The sequence below is a fragment of the Oryx dammah genome, unplaced genomic scaffold (genome assembly GCF_014754425.2).
Source record: "Oryx dammah isolate SB20612 unplaced genomic scaffold, SCBI_Odam_1.1 HiC_scaffold_1, whole genome shotgun sequence".
NCBI classification, from domain to species: Eukaryota; Metazoa; Chordata; class Mammalia; order Artiodactyla; family Bovidae; genus Oryx; species Oryx dammah.
Genome location: NW_024070185.1, coordinates 84,584,327 through 84,605,525, shown reverse-complemented (window position 1 = coordinate 84,605,525; position 21,199 = coordinate 84,584,327). Strand labels below are relative to the sequence as shown.

Here is a 21,199-nt window from a genome sequence, read left to right as displayed (position 1 = left end):
AACCCACTCCAGTGTTCTTGCCTGGAAAATTCCATGGACAGAGGAGCCTGGCAGGCTACACTTCATGGGGCCACATATTTCAAAGTAATGGTGAATTTCCTTAACAAAATTCCATGATTCCACATTCTTATTAGTTTAGTTTTCCCTCAAAGAGATGGCTTTAGTTTTTCAGTAAGCCCCATGGTGAAGAGACAAGCAAAATATAAAATTCAGAAAAAAAACCTGATAAGATGATTATTTAAAACTGTTAAACATGGAATTGACATGAATGGGGGTGGCAGGAGCACAGAGAGGGGTGTGGCTGCCTCTCACCTGAATTCTCCTTTACCTGTTCGGACACTGTCTCCCTTCTCACTTTCCATCTAGATCTGAGAAATACCGTTAATATCACCTCAACTTAGCCATCTGGTGGATGTAGTCATGACCTGGGGGTGGGGGTGGGTGGGAGGGGTGTGCTGTCATCCCAGGGTGGGCAGTTTTCATTGCTATGGAGAGAAGTATTGTTGCCATCCTGAGCAGGGGTGTGTGTGTGTGTGTGTGTGTGTGTGTGTGTGTGTGTGTGTGTGTGTAAGTTGCCATCCTGGAACAGTGAGGATGAGGGAGTGTTGCCTTCTAGAGTTCCAAAAAAGTGGTCATTGTCCCCGTCTCTCCCTTGGTACTGGCATACTTCCCTGAGGCCTTCCAAAGCACAAAAGATGGTCTTGAGTCTATGTCTTTATGCCTGGGCAACATTTTTCACTAAAACCTCAGCACTTCAAACTGGGACAGAACAAATTAGTGAAAAAGCAATACTATTGAATTAAAAATGTTAACTTGTCCTGTCTTTTTAAAAAAACACACATTAGAGCTGAGCCAAGTGTGTCTGTCACAGTCCTTCTCTGTTCGCTCCACCCACACGCGCTCCAGAGCCTGTGTATGTATGTGGGGTGGGGGGCAGGGCGGGCGGTTGGTGGGGGGAACTGCAGTGACATCTGCCTCCTTATAACCCCTGCCCTTAGGGCCTCAGGGCAGGACAACTGCTAGGAACTCCTCCAGCAGACCAGCCACCATCCACTGACAAGCCAAGACCCCCGAGATGCAGTTACGCGAAAAAAGTAAACAGAAAACCATTTGTAGAGAAGGTACCTCTTATGTTTAAAAAATGGTATAAATATGAGAACACATTGTATACATTCTTATATATGCATTAAAAAACGGACAGAATTCACAATGAACCAACAGTAGTCATTACTTGGTGAGGGGGTAGCTGGGGATGGGAAAGGAAATTTCCACTGTGACTCTGAACTACAGGAACTAGCTGTGGCTACAATATTAGCTATTTGTTTTTGCTATTGAATAACTAAATGAATGAAATAAAACTGAGAAAGAAATAGATCTGACAGTCAGGCTCATGTTCTTCTCAGTGAGGGTGTCAGGTAGTCTAAATTCAGGTGTCCTCCATGAAAATAAAGCATTACTCTTATTTCAGAAGCTAATTTCTGAGCACCCATTAAGTCCCGGGCCAAGAAACACTTATAGTCTCTACTACTTTAGGGACTAAAGTCTCCACTCAAGTCTCTATTCTACTAAAGTCTCCACTCCACTAAAGTCTCCACTCAAGTCTTTACTACTACAGACTCCAGTAGTAGTGTCTACTACGATTTTAAGGACTGATGAAGGAAAAACAGGAGATGAGGGTGGAAACAGTTCTGACCTGGAAAGGCCACACTGATTTCCAGTGGCTAGGTATCAAGCTAGTCGTCTGATGCAAGTTTACTTTGATACAGCCTTCTCCTGAAAAGTTCATCTTAAAAAAGATTTTCAAAGTTCCCGTCAGAAAGTCATAAACTGTCTGAAAATAGCTATCAATACTGAACTGAGAGGTGGAATTCTTCCAAAGCAAACACTTTTAAACAAGTGCTTCCCTGTTGAGAGACCCAAGAGGTTTGTCTTGATTTAGTGGGAAGAGTTATATAACTGTAACATTGAGTAAAACACCCTAAAAGTAGCACAGAAAAGTTAGCCATTGCTCTGACAAACTGTTTCAATAAGTACTGTATACCAAAAAAAAAAAAGCATGTACAAAGTAATTGTTCCTTTGTAGGGCTTGGTGTTGGAGAACACTCTTGAGTCCCTTGGACTGCAAGGAGATCCAACCAGTCCATCCTAAAAGAGATCAGTCCTGGGTGTTCATTGGAAGGACTGATGCTGAAGCTGAAACTCCAATACTTTGGCCACCTCATGCGAAGAGTTGACTCACTGGAAAACACCCTGATGCTGGGAGGGATTGGGGGCAGGAGGAGAAGGGTACGACAGGATGAGATGGCTGGATGGCATCACTGACTTGATGGACATGAGTTTGAGTGAACTCCGGGAGTTGGTGATGGACAGGGAGGCCTGGCGTGCTGCAATTCATGGGGTCGCAAAGAGTCAGACACGACTGAGCGACTGAACTGAACACTTATGTAACCTTACTCAGTTGGTGTGGAAATCTCCCTCTTGTGGGTGTAAACAGGCATGGGGCTAGGTGGGCCAATACGAGTGACATATATCTGAATTATGCAGCTTAGCTCTAAACTCTGTTCTGGAACATCCCAATTAAGTCACTTTCGTTCAGCTGCACCAACTGTAAAAGCTCAGTAACCTTCCTAAAGATGCAGTAACAAACAAATTTTATTTCGAGCCAAAAATCCCCCAGATCAAAACCTCCCCGAATCTGCCAAAAAATCCTCCAAGTGTCTTTCTGCAGAATCTTGGCTGCTCGCTCTGTGGTCCCGGCCACGGCCCCGAGCACTGCCTTTACGTCTGGGTGCTGAGTGACGGGAAACTGAAGCAGCCGCTTGCCTCCCTGGCTAGGTCTGCGGACAGGGCAGCCAAAGGGCTATTTCCCATTTTTCACTCTTAGGTCTCAACGGAACAGTTAAACCATCAGGTGTACCAAATTAGAGACAAACTGAAGTTCCTCTTTCAGATCAGTGGAAATGAGAAGTAGCCCCCTGTAGCCTTGAGTTCTTTTAATATGCAATCCAGACCACACTGGCCAGGAGAGTGGCTCCAGGGGGCTCCCAGACAGTCACAGGATGTACACTCAGACATGTTATTTGTTTGTGTGCATGGCTATATTCCTCAGCAGCATCATGCTAACAGAGAGGAGCAAGGGGTGTACACGATGGCCTGAGGTGCCAGAGAGCCAGGGAGACCCAAGGTGCTGTACTTAAGGGGCTTTCAGCCTCAGGATCCTTTGGGCCCTTGTTAGAAATGCACTTTCTTGGTCCCACCCAGACTTGCCTGGGAGCAAGTAGGCCAGTGCTTGTTTTGTAACAAGCTCCATCAGATGTCCTGATGTATGATAAAGGGCCACTTTATCGGATGTGAAGTGAATTCCTATCTGAGCCTTGCTTAACCCAGGGTTGTGGACCCACTCCATTAAACATGGAAAACCACCCAGGCCGTGCCAGGGTAAAGGGGAGAGGGGCAGCAGGGGCCATTAGCTGGCCAGCAGAAGCATCTCCAGGCCTCATCCAACCCCTCCCCTGACTGGAGCCACTGACCCCACAGGTGTACCCTGGTCCAGGTATACCGGAACTCGGCTGGCTGCACTGCTGACCAACGACGGAATGCAGGCAGCTTCGGGCAGGTGGTGAAGGAGGCCTAGTCTCTTTCACTGTCTCTCCCTCCAGCCCTGCTCCAGGCCTTGGGAAGCGCCAGACTCCAGGTCTAAAAATGGCAGGGGCTTTGGGACCTCAGGAAGAGAAAGGTTTAAAACCCAAAACCATCTTCACCTCATCTGCAGTTACTCCCTGCTACAGACTTTACCAAGAAAAGCAATGTAACCTATTCCCATCATTTATCTGCCAATGTATAATATATTCACGTTCAAATGAAGTTGTTGCTCCTGGACAAGCCCCAACCACGGCCCAAATCATTACCATTCGGCGTCTCCATCATCCAGCAACCCCCACTGCCTCACATCCTCATGACCTGCAGAGCCGACTGAACCTTCTCTTTCGTTTTATTGGGTACACCAGGTGTGGGAGTTACAAGTGAACTCTATCCCGTGTGTCAGATGCAATGTACTTGTGGGCCTTCTGTCACAGGAGCTCTGAAATGAACGGACCTCGCTTACATATACAAACACAAGCAAACCAGAATACAATCAGGTGGTATCCCAACGTGGGTAACGTAAACAGTTAAATTACGAAGTCATTATTTTAAGCTCAAAATACTTCAATGAAAACGGCATACAAAAACCATATAAATTACATTTAAGGTCTGTACAGGATTCTAAAAAAAAATAATAATAACAATAATGTGCTCTGTACAATGTTGCCTCCTTTGTAACATTCCAAGGCCCCAAAACATTTTCCCTTGAATTCCAGTAAACTGGGCAAAATACACATGCAGGATAATTAAAAAATTATTTCACAAGAATACAAAATCATGTGGGCTTCTTTTAAGGCACATAACGTTTCAATACAGAACTCCCATGCCAGGAGCCCCTTCCTCATCAGACCCTGACAGGTGGCCACTTCTTGTTCCCATTCATCTTTGGTGGGTGAGGGGAGACTGTTACTGGCAGGTGAGGGGCAGCAGAGAGAAAAGCAGCCTCCTCCATCCTCAGCCTGCAGCCCAGCCACTGGGCATCACAAATCCCAAGGTCCCAACTTGTCACAGGCCGCTTTTCCCCAATGTTTGGACATACTCAATCCATAGGCAATACGGAGAGAAGATGTTACCTAATTTCCTTCAAAGCACAAACACTGCTCACTGATGTCGACCTCCGGGGAAATGTAGGTGGCCCTGGGAGTCACCACGTGTCCTGCTGGGTTACTACCCTAACCTGGTCAGGAGCCATTGGCCAAAAGACCCTCCTCCAACCAAACAAGTGGGCACAGCACGGCTCTGTGCACAAGAGGACTGCAGAGGAGGACTTGGCACAGGGAGGCTGCCCTCCACCCGAGGCTCGTGTCCATCCACTCAGTGCCCGATGGCCCCATGGCCCTCAGGCTTCCAGCTGGACCTCGGCCTCGCCCATCTGCAGAGTGTCGTTGTCTCCCAGCAGCTCGGTCTCAGGGACGGAGCCATCCTCCTCCTCCTCCGCTTCCTGCACGGGGCTCTGGGCCACGTCTTCCGGGACATTCTGCGCATCCTCAGTGCCCTCCGAGAGCAGGGCTGCCCTGTCTGCCACCGAGGTATTGGAAGGCGCGGTGGTGACATACCCCGTGCTGGTGGAGCCGCTGCCGCTGTGATGGGAGCCAGGCTTGGGGACCATCTGGGCGGGCACCTGCTGCGGGGCCATCTGCATTGGGATCTGGACCGGGTAAAAGTTGGGCAGGTATGCCCCATAGGCTGGCACCGGCTGGTACCCATTGACCGGGATGTAGAGCTGGGGAGGGGGCACCATGGGTCTGATCTGGCCTTTCATGGGGATAAACTGGGGCTGCGGGAAGGGCTGGGCCTTCTGCTTGGGTCCCCCGTAGCGCGCGTTGCTGACGTTGCTGACCGGGCTGGTGCTCAGCGAGCTGGTTTGCGTGGCGTTGCTGGCGCCCGAGGTCTGGGCTGAACTGTTGTAGGTGGACAGGTTGCCCCAGGCGCGCAGGCGACTGTGGATGTCCTTGAAGCGGGGCCGGCGGCTAGGGAACTCGTGCCAGCACTCGATCATCAGCGCGTACACCCAGGCAGGGCAGTCGTCCGGGCAGGGCAGCACCTGCCGGCTCCGGACCATCTCCACCACGTCCTGGTTGGAGTGGCCGCAGTACGGCTGCAGGCCGTAGCTGAACACCTCCCACAGGACCACGCCATAGGACCAGATGTCCGAGTCCACTGAAAACTTGCCGTACATGATGGCCTCGGGGGACATCCAGCGGATGGGGAGCAGTGCGCTGCCCGTCAGCTTGTAGTAGTCTGCCGAGTACACTTCGCGGAAGAGCCCCAAGTCCGAGATCTTCACGGTCAGCTTGTCATACACCAGGACGTTGCGGGTAGCCAGGTCTTTGTGGACCACGTGGTGGCTGGACAGGTACTCCATGCCTGCGGCGATCTGCGCCACCACATGCACGAAGTCTGGGGGCTCCAGGGCGGACTTCACCGTGCGGTCGTCGTCCGTGCTGCCCACGTCTGAATGCGGCGAGCGCATGACCAGGAACTCGTGCAGGTCACCGTGTGGGCAATAGCTGAAGATCATGCTCAGGGGTTGGTCCTTGGTCACCACACCCAGCAGGCAGACGATGTTGGGGTGCTGCAGCCGTGCCCGGAGCAGGGCCTCATGCCGGAACTCCTCCCGGAGCGGACCCTCCGCTTTGTCCTTCAGCGTCTTGATGGCCACGGCCTGGGTCTGCTCACCCGGCGCCGGGCCAAACAGATGGCCTTTGTAGACCTTCCCGAACCGGCCCTCCCCAAGCTCCTCCATGAACCTCACAGTGGACAAGCTGATCTCCTTGAGTTTGGCCTGCCAAGAAGAAAAACCCCAGTGAAACATTTCTGCCAAGACACCAGAAGGCAGAGCCAGACAGCTGGAGAAGGGGTTGGGTGGGGGCTCCTAAAGCCACTCCCTAGCCCCACCAGGCTCAGTTTTAGTCTGCACCACACACTGCTCTCTGCTCTTAAATGTGCTTCAATGCCATGGGACTGCCTGAAACCTTCAAATGGTCCCAACCAGGCTGCAAACAATGCCGCCACCCCAAGAAAGCATTGCAAAGTGTGTGGGTGAGGGTGGGTGTGTGCACACTGAGCTCCAGCTGTCCCAGGACACCACCCTCCCAGCCGTGTCCCCCACTGAGGGCCTCTGCTGCTGCTCCCTGCTATGTGCCCACCAACAGGCCCAGCCGCTTCTGCTCGTCAGCAAGGCCCTAATGTCTATTTCTCTTGAACCCTGAGGTGTGCTTCCCACGATCTGAGTCATTTTTAGAGTCCAGGCCAGCTGCTCTCCAGATGAACCTCAAAGGGCCTGTCTTGCTGCTTCCTCTTGACTAGACTTTTCATTAGATACCACGTGAGAGAGGCACCACACTGGTGAAATTGATTCGAGTCTTGCATCTCTCAGCCTCTACAACTTCCTGCCCCTTCTGTGTGCCCAGCCCTGTCCTCAGAGGCTATCTGAACCCAGGGGAATCTGTGTCCTCACCTGCTAAACCCCCTTCCACCCTGCCACCCCTTGCAAAAATTCAGTGATGCCTGGCTACAGAACCAAGTTCAGCCTCCTCCACTTCAAAGCCCAGATTGAAATGATTTTCCCCCAAAACCTGCAAGTAATGTAAATGCCCCTTCACTGAGGCTGGGTGAGCTTGGGGAGACCTTCTCCTGTGCTACACATTTCAGTTCGTTCTCACCATCCTAGGAACTCAGGTTAGGGGTGACCTGCCCCTACTACCACCTCTATAAGACTGTTGCTCTGTCCTTCCCTGAAAAACAAAACAAAGTCAGCCCAACCCCAAACTGACCAGAAAACAGGCCCTCATTCCTTAAAAATGCCATATTCGACCCTCGAGTTGTGGGGGCAATCTGAGCCCCTCTTTTGTGTGTCCTCCTGAGGGGACAGCTGAAGCACTGCTGAATGAGGAAAGCTCATTCCCAGCCCGTGATAATAGAGCAGGTTTCTGTCGAGGCAAAACAGTGAATTCCAAACTCACCTGCCATATATCCCCTAAGGAAGCAAATGTCCTAGTATATTTTAGAGAAGAAAGGGCAAAAAGAAAGCCAGTTTAAAAGAATCATGTGTTGTGAATCAAGCAAATTAAGAAAGTGAGTACTGGGGTAACCAATCTCCAGGTAAAGGTTAAGCCTGGGGGAGCAGCCTCTTTAAATAAATACTGGCACAGAGACCTGCTTGTGCTGGTTGATAAGAGGCATTTCCACATCCTGGCTAGGCGAGGCCATCAGCTGCCGCCGCTGTGGTGTAGAGGCAGAAGCCTTCTGTTTATTCCGGCACATGCAGACCAAGAAGAAAAGGCACGCGATGACAAGGGGAATGGCGATGCTTGGAACCAAGATGTACAGAATTCCCATCCTGCTGCTGTCTTGGGGACCTGTGAACAGCAAGGCATCCATGGTTTTTCTGAAAATACCCCCCTTTTCAACTCGGAGTTCTCCACCAGCCCACTCCCACCTCCAACTAAAATATTTAAGCACTAGTAGGTAGTTACGTAAGCTGCATGAAGGGACAAAATTACAACCGAAACCTCAAAAAACATTATGTACCCCAAAATGCACACCATGTGAGGCATGACCTAGAACTCCCTGCCAGGGGAGCAATTCAGAATATAGAGCACAAACAACAGACTCTAAAGGTCTTACAGTAGCAATCACCACCAACATGTTGCTTCCTAACCTGAATCCTGTTGGACATAGTGCTCTGACCTTTTCGTGTTGACTAAACTTGATGAGTTCACTAAACTTGATGAAACACAAGTTTCATGCTGATCCTCAGTGAAAGGAACTGGATATTGGGATTAGAAATGATCCTTGACTTCATCCAACATTTTAGGGTTTTCCTCATGTTTGTACAATGAACGTATTTTCTTAAAAGGCGATCATTAAAAAAGCACATGATTTAAGAGAGCACTGGCAGCCAACGGGTTTAACCCAACAATATGCAGCAGGGGCACACAAATTCTTGAAAAACAATGGTTAAGATGTATAAACACTGAGGCTTCAGGATGTTTTTCTTTCTTTCTTTCTTTTTCTCTTTCTCTCTTTTTTTTCTTCCCTCTCTCTTTTTTTCCCTCTATAGTGAGGAGGAACGCACTGTCTACCCCTACAGGATTCACAGGAAAGCACAGAGGGCGTTGGGCAGCAAGGTTGAAGCGCCTCGGTGCTGCCCTCTGAGGGAGAGTTAAGGCTTCTTCTCTGTGATGTGGAAAGCATGTTTTCCAAAGTCCCGCCCCCGACTGCCCCCAGCAGTTTTCATCTTAACCTTGTGAATAATTACACGGGAACTTGGGCTTCCCTATAACCAGTGGTAATGAGCTTTCCATCAGAAAGCAAACAAGTGATTTCTGGTCCATGTGGTCCCTTAAAGAGCTAATTCAGTTCTAAAAATTACCACTATCACCAGCATTGTCCCAAACCCAGTCTTGTTCCCTAGTCTCCAAAAGAAGATAAAAATCAAATACAACCACACACAAAACCCTCCTGGTCCCACTCTGGAGGCAGATGTTCTCAAAGCCTCAGGGGGAGTGGAGATTCTGGGTCATTTTTCCTGATTAAGGGCTAGGAGGGAAATTTCATGATTCTCAAGCCAAGATGAGATGTGGGCACTGTCCATAGTTTCGTATATCCATTTATTTTATCATATCTTTTAAAAATCATGAACAGAATAATGGTTATTAATAATTATAGTATTAGAGAAAATTGAATATTCTTCATAGGTAATTTGGAAATGGCAATCCACTCTAATATTCTTGACTGGAAAATTCCATGGGTAGCAGAGCCTGGCACTATGGTCCATTGGGTCATGTCAGACACAACTGGGCATGCACACTGTTCACTTTATACCATTGTTAACAGGTTGGTATTCACTTATTTTTTTGATGTATATATTTAAGTTGAACATGAAATAACCAATATTCAACTAATTTGACATGGAAGAAGCAGCTCATACAGTTTTTAAGAATAGAATTTAAAAAGAACTCATTTAAAATAGAATCATATCATCCATATTTTCCTGCTCCTGGTTTTGTGGCAGAATAATATACTAGACTATAAGGGCTTCCTGGGGGCTCAGTGGTAAAGAATCTGCCTGCCAATGCAGGAGATGCAAGTTTGTTCCCTGGGTTGGGAAGATACCCTGGAGGAGGAAATGGCAGCCCATTCCAGTATTTTTGCCTGGGAAATATCATGGACAGAGGAACATGGTGGGCTACAGTCCTGGGGTCACAAAAGAGTTGAACACAAATTAGCAACTAAACAACAACAACACAATATATCAGATTATGTTTGTTGAGGAACACACAGTGCCAGCCATTCATCAAGAACTGCACACTGTCCCACAGCACAGATGAACTTCCGTCTAATCCCTTGTTGGTAAACAACTGCCTGTTAATTTAGCTATCAGAAGTGACTCCGCAATAAATATCCTTGCATTTCTGCCCTTTTAAGTGCAAGTATTTCTGCAAAGTAAAATTCCTGTGGCATTGCCAGAGGAAAGAACCTACGTATTTATCTCTTGATTAAATTTTAATTACAAAAATAATAACTGCTCATTGTAAAAACACCTTGCAAGTGTGCTAAGTCACTTCAGTCATGTCCAACTCTTTGAGACTGTGGCCCGCCAGGCTCCTCTGTCCATGGGATTCTCCAGGCAAGGATACTGGAGTGGGTTGCCATTTCCTTCTCCAGGGGATCTTCCCAAACCAGAAACTGAACCCACATCCCCTGTGGCTCCTGAGTTGGCAGGCGGATTCTTTACCACTGAACCACCTGGAAAGTCCAGAGATAACGATGTCTGTAAAATTTGCAACCATGAACTACACACTTTTCTTCTAGTTATAATTTAAGAGAGAAACTTTAGGGAAAACAATTAAGAGATTGAAGTTCTATTTTCTCCTTTCTCTGCTAAGTCTACGTGTAACAGTTGAGCAGAGTGGGAGGTGAGGGAGGAGGAACAGGAGGCCTGCGCCCCAACCACAGACGCTGGTCTGAGAAGCTGGTTGTAATTGTAATGGGAAGCAGTTTCACTAATAGTGGGAAATGCTTGACAATGTTCACTGAGAAACAAGATGCAAATTGAATATCCCAGGACCACACATGGAAAGAGGGCTGGCAGAAGGGCCCCCAAATGTATACAACAGTCTCTGCTGAGTGATGAGATTAGAGGTGATTTGCACATTCTTCTTTAGTTTTTTTTTTTCCTTCTATAATTTAAATAGGCCTGTAATGACCAGGTATTACTTTTATAACCAGCCACGACTTTACATAAACCAAATAATCATGGTGGTGAAACACGGTGGGTGGGGGATCCCAGAGCTACCAGCCTCCTGGTACACTGTCATCACAAAGTACACCCCCCAGTCAACATTTTAAAAAAAAGAGAGAATACATACTACAAGAGGGTACGTCACACAGTTCCATGCGTACGTTTTTATTCTGCGTGAAGCACCAGGGGCCTTCCATCTGCCCTCCAGGGTTCCGGCAGTAGGCATGCCCCCCTCCGAGCTCCGGGAAGTCAGTGCTTGTCAGGTGGTGGCTGTGGGGGTGCTGCAGGGCCCACGGCTGGCACTGGTGCCCCGACTTGGTGGTGCTCGCCGTCCCTCTGTAATCCGTGCCTGAGCCATTGTAGCACTGATGGTCTGCGAGAGAAGGTTTGTCAGGAGGCCCGAAAATTAAGAGGAAGCAGCCCTCCTCTGTGGGTCCAGGGAGCACCTGTCTTCAACTGTTCCAAAAAGGAATAACCAAACCACCTCGCCAAATTAGAATTTCCAAAATACCAAGGGATTGGAGGTAACTTCCAAGAAAAGAAGTCCCCAAGCCCACAAATTAAATGGATGGGTGCACCAGGGACACATGTGGGGAAGAACCTGGTCAGAAGCTTACGACCCTGAAACAGCAGACGCCCCCACTCTATAATGACGATGTCAGCCCTAACCTCACGTTCACTTGCATTAGAAACAAAACCGAACTATACAGGAGGGATTAGAAACTTCCAGACCTGGCCCCCAAACTCAGTGAGGGCAGGGCTCAGCCTGCTGTGAGCAGAGCCCCAGGCTCACTCCACCCCCAGGGGCCTCTTTGAGCCACACCTGGGGTGCGTGTTTGTTGAGTACCAGTTACACTGTGCTTGTGTGCAGGCACTGTGTTAAGAACTTTCTAAATACTAACTCACTTAATCTGCATTCCAGCTCCGGAGGTTAGTAGTTATTATCATGGTGTAATATGAGGAAACTGATATTTAAGCAACTTGCCAGAAGTTCATGATGTCAGCTGAGTTGCCAGGCTTTGGATGGTGCAGTGGGTCTGGAGACCAGGCTCTGGCTACCCTGGTGAGGAGCCCTGCTGCTCTAGGGAACTCTGGCCTCACCAAGGAAGTGAATATTTCCCAAGCCTGGGAGGAAGTCGACCTCTTTTCTGGGTCGGCTCCCCTCAAGGAGCACCACCATCCTCAGTCAGCTGCTGAGAGATGCTTGTGCACCACAGGGAAGGCTTGGAAGGGGGCTCTGTCTTCCCCTAAGCTCCTTTCTTGGCGGTAGGCCCAGAGTCCTCCCGTCTTGGAGAAGCCAAGTGTGCGGCTCACTGGGGGTAGAGTGACTTATTGGGGATCCACAGACAGGCAGCGTCAGGAAGGCTATGCGCCCGGAACTAGATGACAGGGAGTCCGCACCCCGGGGCTGCCCTACCGGAATGGGGCGGGTCTGTGAGACTTTCCTGGACGGCTGGAATGGGGTCCCCAGGTTCTGAGAGGCAGGACCCAGGTCCTGGGGGAGGACGCGTGGGGACTCACAGCGGCCCAGCCTCTCGGCTGGGATGCCGATGCGCATGCAGTTGGCGGCGTCGGGGCTCTCGGGCATGGGCAGCGCCTCGCACTTGGGCAGCTGCAGCCGCATGAGGATGAGCGGGTTGGAGCGCGCGATCGTGTACTCCTGGCGGCACAGGTCGCTCTCCAGCACCTCGCACTCGTCCCGGCACAGTTCGCGCGGCTTGGGCGCCCGGGAGCGCGCGTCGCACAGCGGGAACACGAAGTGGCAGAAGGACGGGATGGCGAACTGCGAGCACTGGTCCGATAGGTGCGTGGAGGTGCCGATCATGGTGAAGGCGGCTGCAGAGGAGGCGAGGCCAGAGTTAGGGTGGGGTGGGCCCTGCTTTGGGGCAAACACCCTGCACGGCCACCCCTGCCCAGCGCCCCTGGTCCCATCTTCGGCCCAGGAGCAGTGCTCTGCCCGAGGCCCCTGGTCCCACCTCCTGTCCAGGCCCTCGACCCTGCCGGGCACCCTGGCCTCCATCTCTCGTCTGTGCCCACCCCCAGCCCGCTGGCTTGTCTTCTGCTGGCCCAGAGCGGCTCTCGGGAGAACAGCACCCTAGGGAGCACATGGGCCGCCCAGATTTGCATGTGACACAGAAAGGCCCTGGTCCTAGGGCTTCCCTAACGAACATCAAAAATGAAACAAGAAAGGAGGAAAACCAGGCCCCAGATCTCATCCACCTAGATACCACTTCCAAGGCAGAAAGACTCTGGTACCAGACCCAGAAGCACTTCCTGAGGTCCTGTTATGAACCGGCTCTGCCAGTTGGTGGTAGGTGAAGCCGCGGCTGAGTGGCTTCTAGAAGGAGAGGTTGGAGAAGAGGCACAAGGCTGGAGCTTTGGTCTTTCTGACATCTTGGAGCCTGTGTGCAGAAGGGAGGCCTGGCCAGGGAGTGGACGACCCAGGGTATGAACACAGTGAGCCAGAAAGATCAGCCCTGTGACCTGCGGCCCAAGGAGTCCATGACAATGGGAGTGGACGGTCCGGATTCCTTCCGGTGGAGTCTGGGGAGAGCCCAGAAACAACTAGAGGAGGTTCAAAGTGGGGAGAGGGGCAGGGCTTTGTGAAGGAGAGCAGAGAAGCAAGCCATCACAGGGGCGTCTGGAGCCCGGGTCGGCTGGCTTGCTTTTAGGGGCGAGACATCACAGGATGGGGCTTGATGGGAAGAACTGACACCTGCGTGGACAAAGGAAAGGGGTGGGAGCTGCAGAGACCAAGTCCGGGCAGGTGGATGGGAGCAGAGTTGCCAGTGGCAGGAGGGAAGGTGTGCACTCCAGGGCCCTCTCCTCCAGGTTGTGGCAGTCAGCGTTCAAAGGAAAGCATCAGCTGCCCCATCTATGCCCACCCCACTTTGACCTGTGGAGGACCTGACTATAAGGATCTGATCCTGGCCAGCTAGAGAAAGAGAGGTCCCTGTGCCTACCCTCCCTGCTGAGAGGAGGAGAGAGCACCTAGAAAGAGTGGAATTTAGTCCTCGGGACACTTCAGCTCCACCTATCACCTGTAGTGCCATGCCTAGTGTGGCCAGCAGGTGGCACTGCTGGCACCCATTTCCCTCCAAAGACCCAGCAAGGTACCCATGGCTGGCACTGGGTTAAGTGAGCTGGCATGGGAGCCTGGTTCTGGCCAGCCTTGTCATTTACCACAGGACTGGCAGTCACTCAGTCCTTTCTGTGCCTGGGTCTCTATCTGTCAAGTGATTTGTTGAGGCCACACTTTGGGAAATGGAAACCCACGTGGAGCCTATAAAATAGTGCAGGAGGTAAGCAGCCCCTTTGGTCCCCGGGGCTCTGGTAATAGGCTGTCTCCATGCGCTGCACACAGCACTGGGTGCTGGGAACTCTGCAGTGTGTTCGCCATGTCATCCTTAGCCTTCGGGCCCTTCTGGCCAATATGAAAATTGCAGAACAGAAAAGGAAGAGGTTGAGGTGCAGGGTCTCTTAGGGTTGGCTGGTGAACTGGGTGTGAATCCAGTTCAGTCTCATCATGTGAGCTGACAACTGTCTACCGGAAGACCTGTCACCAGTTTTGGCCTCTACCCCCCAGCAGCAAAAGGCCTAAGAAAGCCAGAGGTCGCATCGCTTTGGGGATATCAACTAAGAGGATGTGAAGGCCGCCCCTTACAGGATTGCCCCTCTCTCCCATCCCAGAACCTACCACGTGAGGACTTATTTCTGAAAGATGGTTCTAGGCATCACAGAGATCCAACAACTCATGTCCTTGTTTTCGTTTACATCACTTTGATGGTTCTGGGGCTCATTCCTGGGAAGCTTCCAGTGTCCCTGGAACTCGTTCTGACAAGCATTCTCTTCAAACAGACTGTCTCCACAACCAACACAGTTTCTAAACCATCAGTCAGTCAGTCTAGAGCAACTTCACACTTACATTTTCAAAAATACACAAATCTAGAGAACCCTCATTCTAAACTTTTATCTTTAAAAAATGCTATAACATGAGTCTGCTTAGATATCTGAGTTGTTATCCTATAAACTTCCTGAAGAAACAACTGAGAGACAGCACTGTGCCTTGAATCAGTGTTTGCCAATTAGTGGGACACACAATTAATTCTGGAGTCTGTGGCCAGTATTTTAAACGATGATTAGAATGGAACAGAGGATGTCAGAGTGCATGGTTTATATTAAGGCTGGAAACAAGTTTTCTCTCTAATGAAATAAAACTGAAGGGGAAAATTAGCTTGCACTGCCTTCCTTAAAGTGAATGCTGTTTCCTGTAACCCATTTCAGTTCTATGAAGCAGATATATATGTATACTAAGTCACGATGTAAAGTATACTTTATACTATGGGTTGTGATCAGAAAGTTCAAGAAGTTATGCTTTAAATGGCATAGGGAGCTTTTCCAGTGAGAGCTACAAACAAGTTCAAAACATGTGCCCACTGGACCATTACAGCACCTTCCAGGATCTCAGAGTCCCATTGCTGGCCTTCCAGGATCTCGGAGTCCCATTACTGCCCTTCCATTTCTCACTGGACACCTGACTGTGTCCTCAGGGGTCTCTGTAGCCATGGGCCAGGCAGGTTAGACCTTAGACCTTAGACCTTAGACCCTCCAGACTGAGGGTGAAAGACAAAGCCAGGGTCAAACTGGACTTAGAAGAACATTCAGTGACACCTGCGTGAGTTTCTACCTGGGGTCCTCTTTGAACTCTTACAGGGGAGTGCTTTGCCAGCCCCTCTGCAAATCCCTCCAGAATCTCCAGGGAGCCCACATCAGGGATCAGCCTGGGTCAAGAATCACTGTGCAGAGAACCTAGTTCAACTGGGACACCTGCCATCTTCATCCGATTCTCCTTGTTCCTTAAAGAGTCTAAGGAGAAAATGTGGGGGTTTGTGAGGAGAGCAGAGACAGGAGGCGGAGGGTTTTCAGGGCCTTGGTTTAATTCATTTTCTCACTTCTCAAGGGGTTTCCCCCAGGAAGTTCTTAACATCAACTTCTAAAATGACAGAAAACGAGCACATTCATGCCTAAAGGATCTGAACCACTTCTCATACAGTGGAGCAGGTAACCGAAAACCTGACTGCCCAGAAACCAAGGGCTGATGGGGGTCTGAGTTCACTGCAGTGTCCCTAGGGTACAGCTGTTGGCCTGGAACCTCTGTCCCCAGTAGCTGAAATCCGGCCCAGGTACTTTGTACCCAAGCCAGGTTCCTTGTAACTCTGTGAAGTCACAAGAGCTAGGAAAGGCAGAACCCAAGACTGAACATCACAGGTGCGGGCCTGGCCATGTCGGTAGTGGAGGGAAACAAGACAACGCAGAGCTTGGGAGCTGTTCAACCGACTGCAGTCAGTGTGTTGGTTACACTCCAAGCAGACTGCGCTTGCTAATTTGCATATACAAATAGGAATATTTTAGGATAAACTTCAACCACTTCTGATAAAGGCCTCTGATTTTCTCTTGCAGCAGACATGACACAAGGATTCACTGGCCATGGTTGTAAGGGACAGAATACACAAATGGGATTGAAAACACACCAGCGGGGTGACAGGTACCTGCATGCATGCTCAATGTCTCAGAACAAAAGACTGCACTCCTACCTGTGATTCGGTTTTCAATCTCCCCCTGCATCTGGAGAGAGTCCACGTAAATGGTCCGGTTCCCAATGAAACGTGCACAGGCAATTCCCCGGTAAGGCTGGCAGAATCCATCCTCATGGTAGTCGTCTCTGGGAAAAACACACGATCTGTGAGCACACTGAAATTACCCCCAATGATTTTTTTTCTCTTTTTAAATCCAGCATCTGGTGAGCTAGCCATCTTGTCCCTTGGCATCTACCTGAATAAACTGGAAACTTCTGTCCACACAAAAACCTATGTGTGCGAGCTCAGTCATGTCTGACTCTTTGCAACTCCATGGACTGTAGCCTGCCAGGCTCCTCTGTCCATGGGATTTCCAAGACTATTGGAATGGGCTGCCTTTCCTACTTCAGGGGAGCTTTCCAACCCAAGGAGTGAACCCATATCTCTTGTGTCTCCTGCATTGGCAGGTGGATTCTTTACCACTGCACCATCTGGGAAGCCCACAGAAACACACACACAGAGACATTTATAGCAGCTTAATCCATAATTGCCCAAACTTGGAAGCAACCAAAATGTCCGTAGTGAACAAAAAAACCGTGGCACATCCAGGCAATAGAATATTACTCAGCACTGAAAAGAAAAGAGCGATCAAGAAAAGATATGGGGAAAAAAAAACACGTGGAAGCAACTTAAATGCTTACTAAGTGAATGAAATCAATCTGAAATGGCTGCATGCATACTGTGTGATCCCAATTCTATGACATTCTAGAAGAAGCAAAATTATGGGGCAGTAAGAACATAGATGAATGCCAAAGGGTTGGTGCTGGGGGTTGGTGAATAGGAAAACAGGAGATTTTTAGGGCAGTGGATCTACTCTGTATGATACTTTAATGGTGGATACATGTTATTATACATTCGTGCAAACCAGAGAATATGCAACACCAAGAGTGAACGAGCCTTATCGTAAATCATGCTGCTATTGCTCAGCCACTTCAGCCATGTCCGACTCTTTGTGACCCCATGGACTATAGCCTGGCCAGGCTCCTCTGTCCATGGGATTCTCCAGGCAAGAATACTGGAGTGGGTTGCCATGCCCTCCTCCAGGGGATCCTCCTGACTTCAGCTAATAATAATGTATCAATACTGACTGGCTTATTGTTGTGGTGTTGGAGAAGACTCTTGAGAGTCCCTTGGACTGCAAGGAGATCCAACCAGTCCATCCTAAAGGAAATCAGTCCTGAATATTCACTGGATGGACTGATGTTGAAGCTGAAACTCCAATACTTTGGCCACCCGATGCGAAGAACTGATTCATTTGAAAAGACCCTGATGTGGGGAAAGATTGAAGGTGGGGGGAGAAGGGGACGACAGAGGATGAGATGGGTGGATGGCATCACTGTCTCAATGGACGTGAGTTTGAGTAAACTCCGGGAGGTGGTGATGGACAGGGAGGCTTTGGCATGCTGCAGTCCATGGGGTCGCAAAGAGCCAGACATGACTGAGCAACTGAAGTGAACTGAACTGGCTTCTAAACTGTAACAAATGCACCATACAAACACACATACAATAGCGAAAACTGTATGTGGAGATGGGGGAACGAGTACCTGAGCTTCCTCTATACTTTCTGTTCAATTTTTCTGTAAACTTAAAATTGACCTAAACTATAGAGCTTATCGGAGAAGGCAATGGCATCCCACTCCAGTACTCCTGCCTGGAGAATCCCAGGGTCGGGGGAGCCTGGTGGGCTGCCGTCTCTGGGGTCACACAGAGTCGGACACAACTGAAGCGATCAAGCAGCAGCAGCAGCATAGAGCCTATTAATTAAAAAAAAAATTCAGCATCTCTAAGGCAGAGTCGGGGGGTTGGGGGTGGGAATGGAACTAGTTGAGTATGAAAGATGGATTGAAAAACACGAAGCATACACATAGGTGTGTACATGTTCATGCCTATGTTCAAATACACACAGAATATTAACAGTCGATGTGTTCCATCTTGGTCTTAAACTACATTGGAAACATGGCACCTCTGTTAACTTCCATTGTTTGCAAGCAAGGCTTCTATGAAGATGATGATCATTTGGAAACTGTGTTCTACCATTAAGCGATAGGAGAGAATTCTTTCAAATGGAGAAAGGCAATGGAGAGGATGCCAAAGAGTCAGGCAGGACCTCAAAGAGTTTGTACAGTCAGAAGTGCTCATTACATGACAGAGGAGTGACCTCATCATTGCTCCACAGCACAGACCATGTGTACAAATATGGGGGGGCAGAGAAGGAGACTCTCACAAGCACAGCCCTCCCTCTTGCCCCCTAGTCCAACCTTCCCAGCCTGGAGGGAATAACCTACACACGCCCCTTTGGAGTCTGTGCTAAATTATTTTCAGTAAAACCTGTTAGTCCTGCCTTCGGCTGATGAGGTCAGTCATTCTAAGCAGATAGATGCTTTTTAAAGTGGCCCTGAGGATGCTCCAAGGAGACAGTAAAAGTGGGCTAAAGCACATATATCAGGGCTGCCATCCACTGTGGGGCAAATGGGGTATTGTGCTCCCACAACAAGCTTCAGCAAGTGCCTCAGGCCTGCAATCTGCTTGCTTTCCAGCAAATCTGCAACCTGCCATAAGCCCACCACCTGTCATCCACCCTACATTGATTTAAACCATCCCCCAGTGAACTCTGGGTTGTGTCCAAATTAACCAAATGGACTTAAGAATGCCTATCTTAGCTTTCTCACAAATGGAAATCGGGACGCTTGTGACAGTGGAGACAGTGGTCTGGCAGGACACAGTCTCTTCAGCCGCCTCTGGCTCTCTCCCTTGTTTGCTGTCTTCCTGGCCCCTGAAGAAAATCTCTTTTTCAAAGAAAAGAACCTGGAGCCATAAATAATCTGAAACAGGCAATTCTGGTGTCAGCGTGAGCCGGGTGCCCTTTCTCTCAAGCTCACGGGCCATTATTTCTTTGGGTCAAGAATTCCTTAAACATCGTTTAAATAGGCAAGCACATGTGCTAACAAAACACACCCAACCCACCTCTCTCTCTCTCTTTGTGAGCTGGTGTTAACTGCTGATTAAACTAAAACGAATGCCTACACTTGCCAAATACAGAAACACGAGTACAAGTCAACTTTGCCCTGGTGTTAGAGTTCCACATCACCGTTTGCAGAATGGGTTTAGGGTGCTTGCCTGCGATGCCAGGAGAAGCATAAGATATGCATTTTCTTACTATCGTCAGCTCCACAGAGGATACGAGATTTGATCCAGTTGGTCCCTTGGGCGACCCCACAAGGACGAGTCACTTCCTTTCTCTGCCTCAAGAGTCAGGGACTAGAAAGCCTGGTCTATCACTGTGGGCTTCTCTTTGGCTTCACGTGCCCACAGGATTGGGGAAGCAACAAGGATACAGGCAAGACACCCTGAGAAGGGGCTTAAGGGCATCACACTGTGTCCATAGCCCACTTATTTCCATGGGCTTCTAATCTGAATTTTAGAGAAGTGTCCAGAAACACAAACAGAAACGTCTGGACAATGACATCCTCCAGGCTTCTGAATTTTGAGAGAACAAGTGAGAATTACTTGTCAGTCTCAAACAGTTACGTCTTATCTTCACCTGGCATTGTTTGGGTCCTCTGAAGAGTGACAGTGCTGCAGAAAGTCTGTACAACCAGTCATTCAGAGACCAAAGAAAAATGCTGACACAGAAGCTGTCTTCTACAAAATCCCTTAAACCATACCAGTGAAACAAGCATGCTCATGAAATCTCAGAACATCAACGTGACAGAAACTCAGTTTTGGAAATCTCCTTCATTCCTGATGCCACCAGGCACTAATAGCACAGATAAAGTGGAAACCTTTATAGCAACAAGTTCATAGTAGAGGAGGAGAGAGACAGAAATAACTACAATCTTAGGTTAAAAAAAAAAAAAAGCTACGAGAAGAACGTTGGAGATTGGGAAGAAAAAGAAAAAGGAATCATTATACTGTGATAGAAAAATGTTTCCTCACAAAGGGGTTAGGAGATAGTGGGCCACATCAGCACCATCCCTGTAATGGTACCTGCTAGAAACAAAAACTGCTTTGAAGAAAAGCTTAGAAAAATTCCTTGTTATAAACAATGACTAATCTTTAAAGGAAAGCAGGCTCCTTTGAGGTTGAAAAGTAATCAATACCAAAACTCAAAGATAGTTACAAATTATGTAGGAAGGTAAATTTTTCCCCCAATGTTTTTGTTGAAACTGGTAAAATAATTTCATAATTGTTACTGTTATGGGAAGGTCTGTTTGTCTGTGATAAATAGGCTTCCTGCTTCCTGCTTCCAGAGGAAGCAGCATCCTTAACAAAAATGGATCCTAAACTCAGTAAGCTTCAGATGAGCTGCTAGTAATCTAGTGAGCTGATGTAACATAACACTTTTCAGAAGGAGATGACAAAATCTAGAGTATAAACCACAATGTCTGGGGTACAAAAAAAATCACCTGTGAACGCATGTGAAGAGACAAGAAAATATAACCTATGGTCAAGAGAAACAAACCCAGATGTTAGACTTAGAAAGACCAGGACTTTAAGGAACCATAAGTATGGGAAACAATGTACAAAAGAAAGTATAATGAAGATATTGGTAATCTCAGGAGAGACAGAAACTGTAAAAGAATCAACTAGAAGAACTAAAACATATAATCTCCAATAAAACATTTATGATATGATACTAACAACAGATTAGATAAAATTAGAAAAAAAATTG

At 48.7% G+C, this 21,199-nt stretch overlaps 1 protein-coding gene across 2 annotated transcripts in view; it reads right to left on the bottom strand.

The window, feature by feature from the left end:
• Nucleotides 1-3,973: 3,973 nt before the first annotated feature.
• ROR2 (receptor tyrosine kinase like orphan receptor 2) overlaps nt 3,974-21,199 on the bottom strand; it is a 238,249-nt gene continuing 221,023 nt past the window's right edge. Inside the window, exons 5-9 of one of the 2 annotated variants that reach the window (XM_040245952.1) lie at nt 16,486-16,613; nt 12,413-12,727; nt 11,019-11,264; nt 7,801-8,003; nt 3,974-6,427 (exon numbers count right to left, since the gene is read on the bottom strand). In XM_040245952.1, the coding sequence (XP_040101886.1) occupies nt 4,982-6,427; nt 7,801-8,003; nt 11,019-11,264; nt 12,413-12,727; nt 16,486-16,613 (2,338 nt within the window). In that variant the 3' untranslated portion in view covers nt 3,974-4,981. The remainder of the gene's footprint in view (nt 6,428-7,800; nt 8,004-11,018; nt 11,265-12,412; nt 12,728-16,485; nt 16,614-21,199) is intronic. The other variant, XR_005721955.1, reaches the window with a different exon arrangement.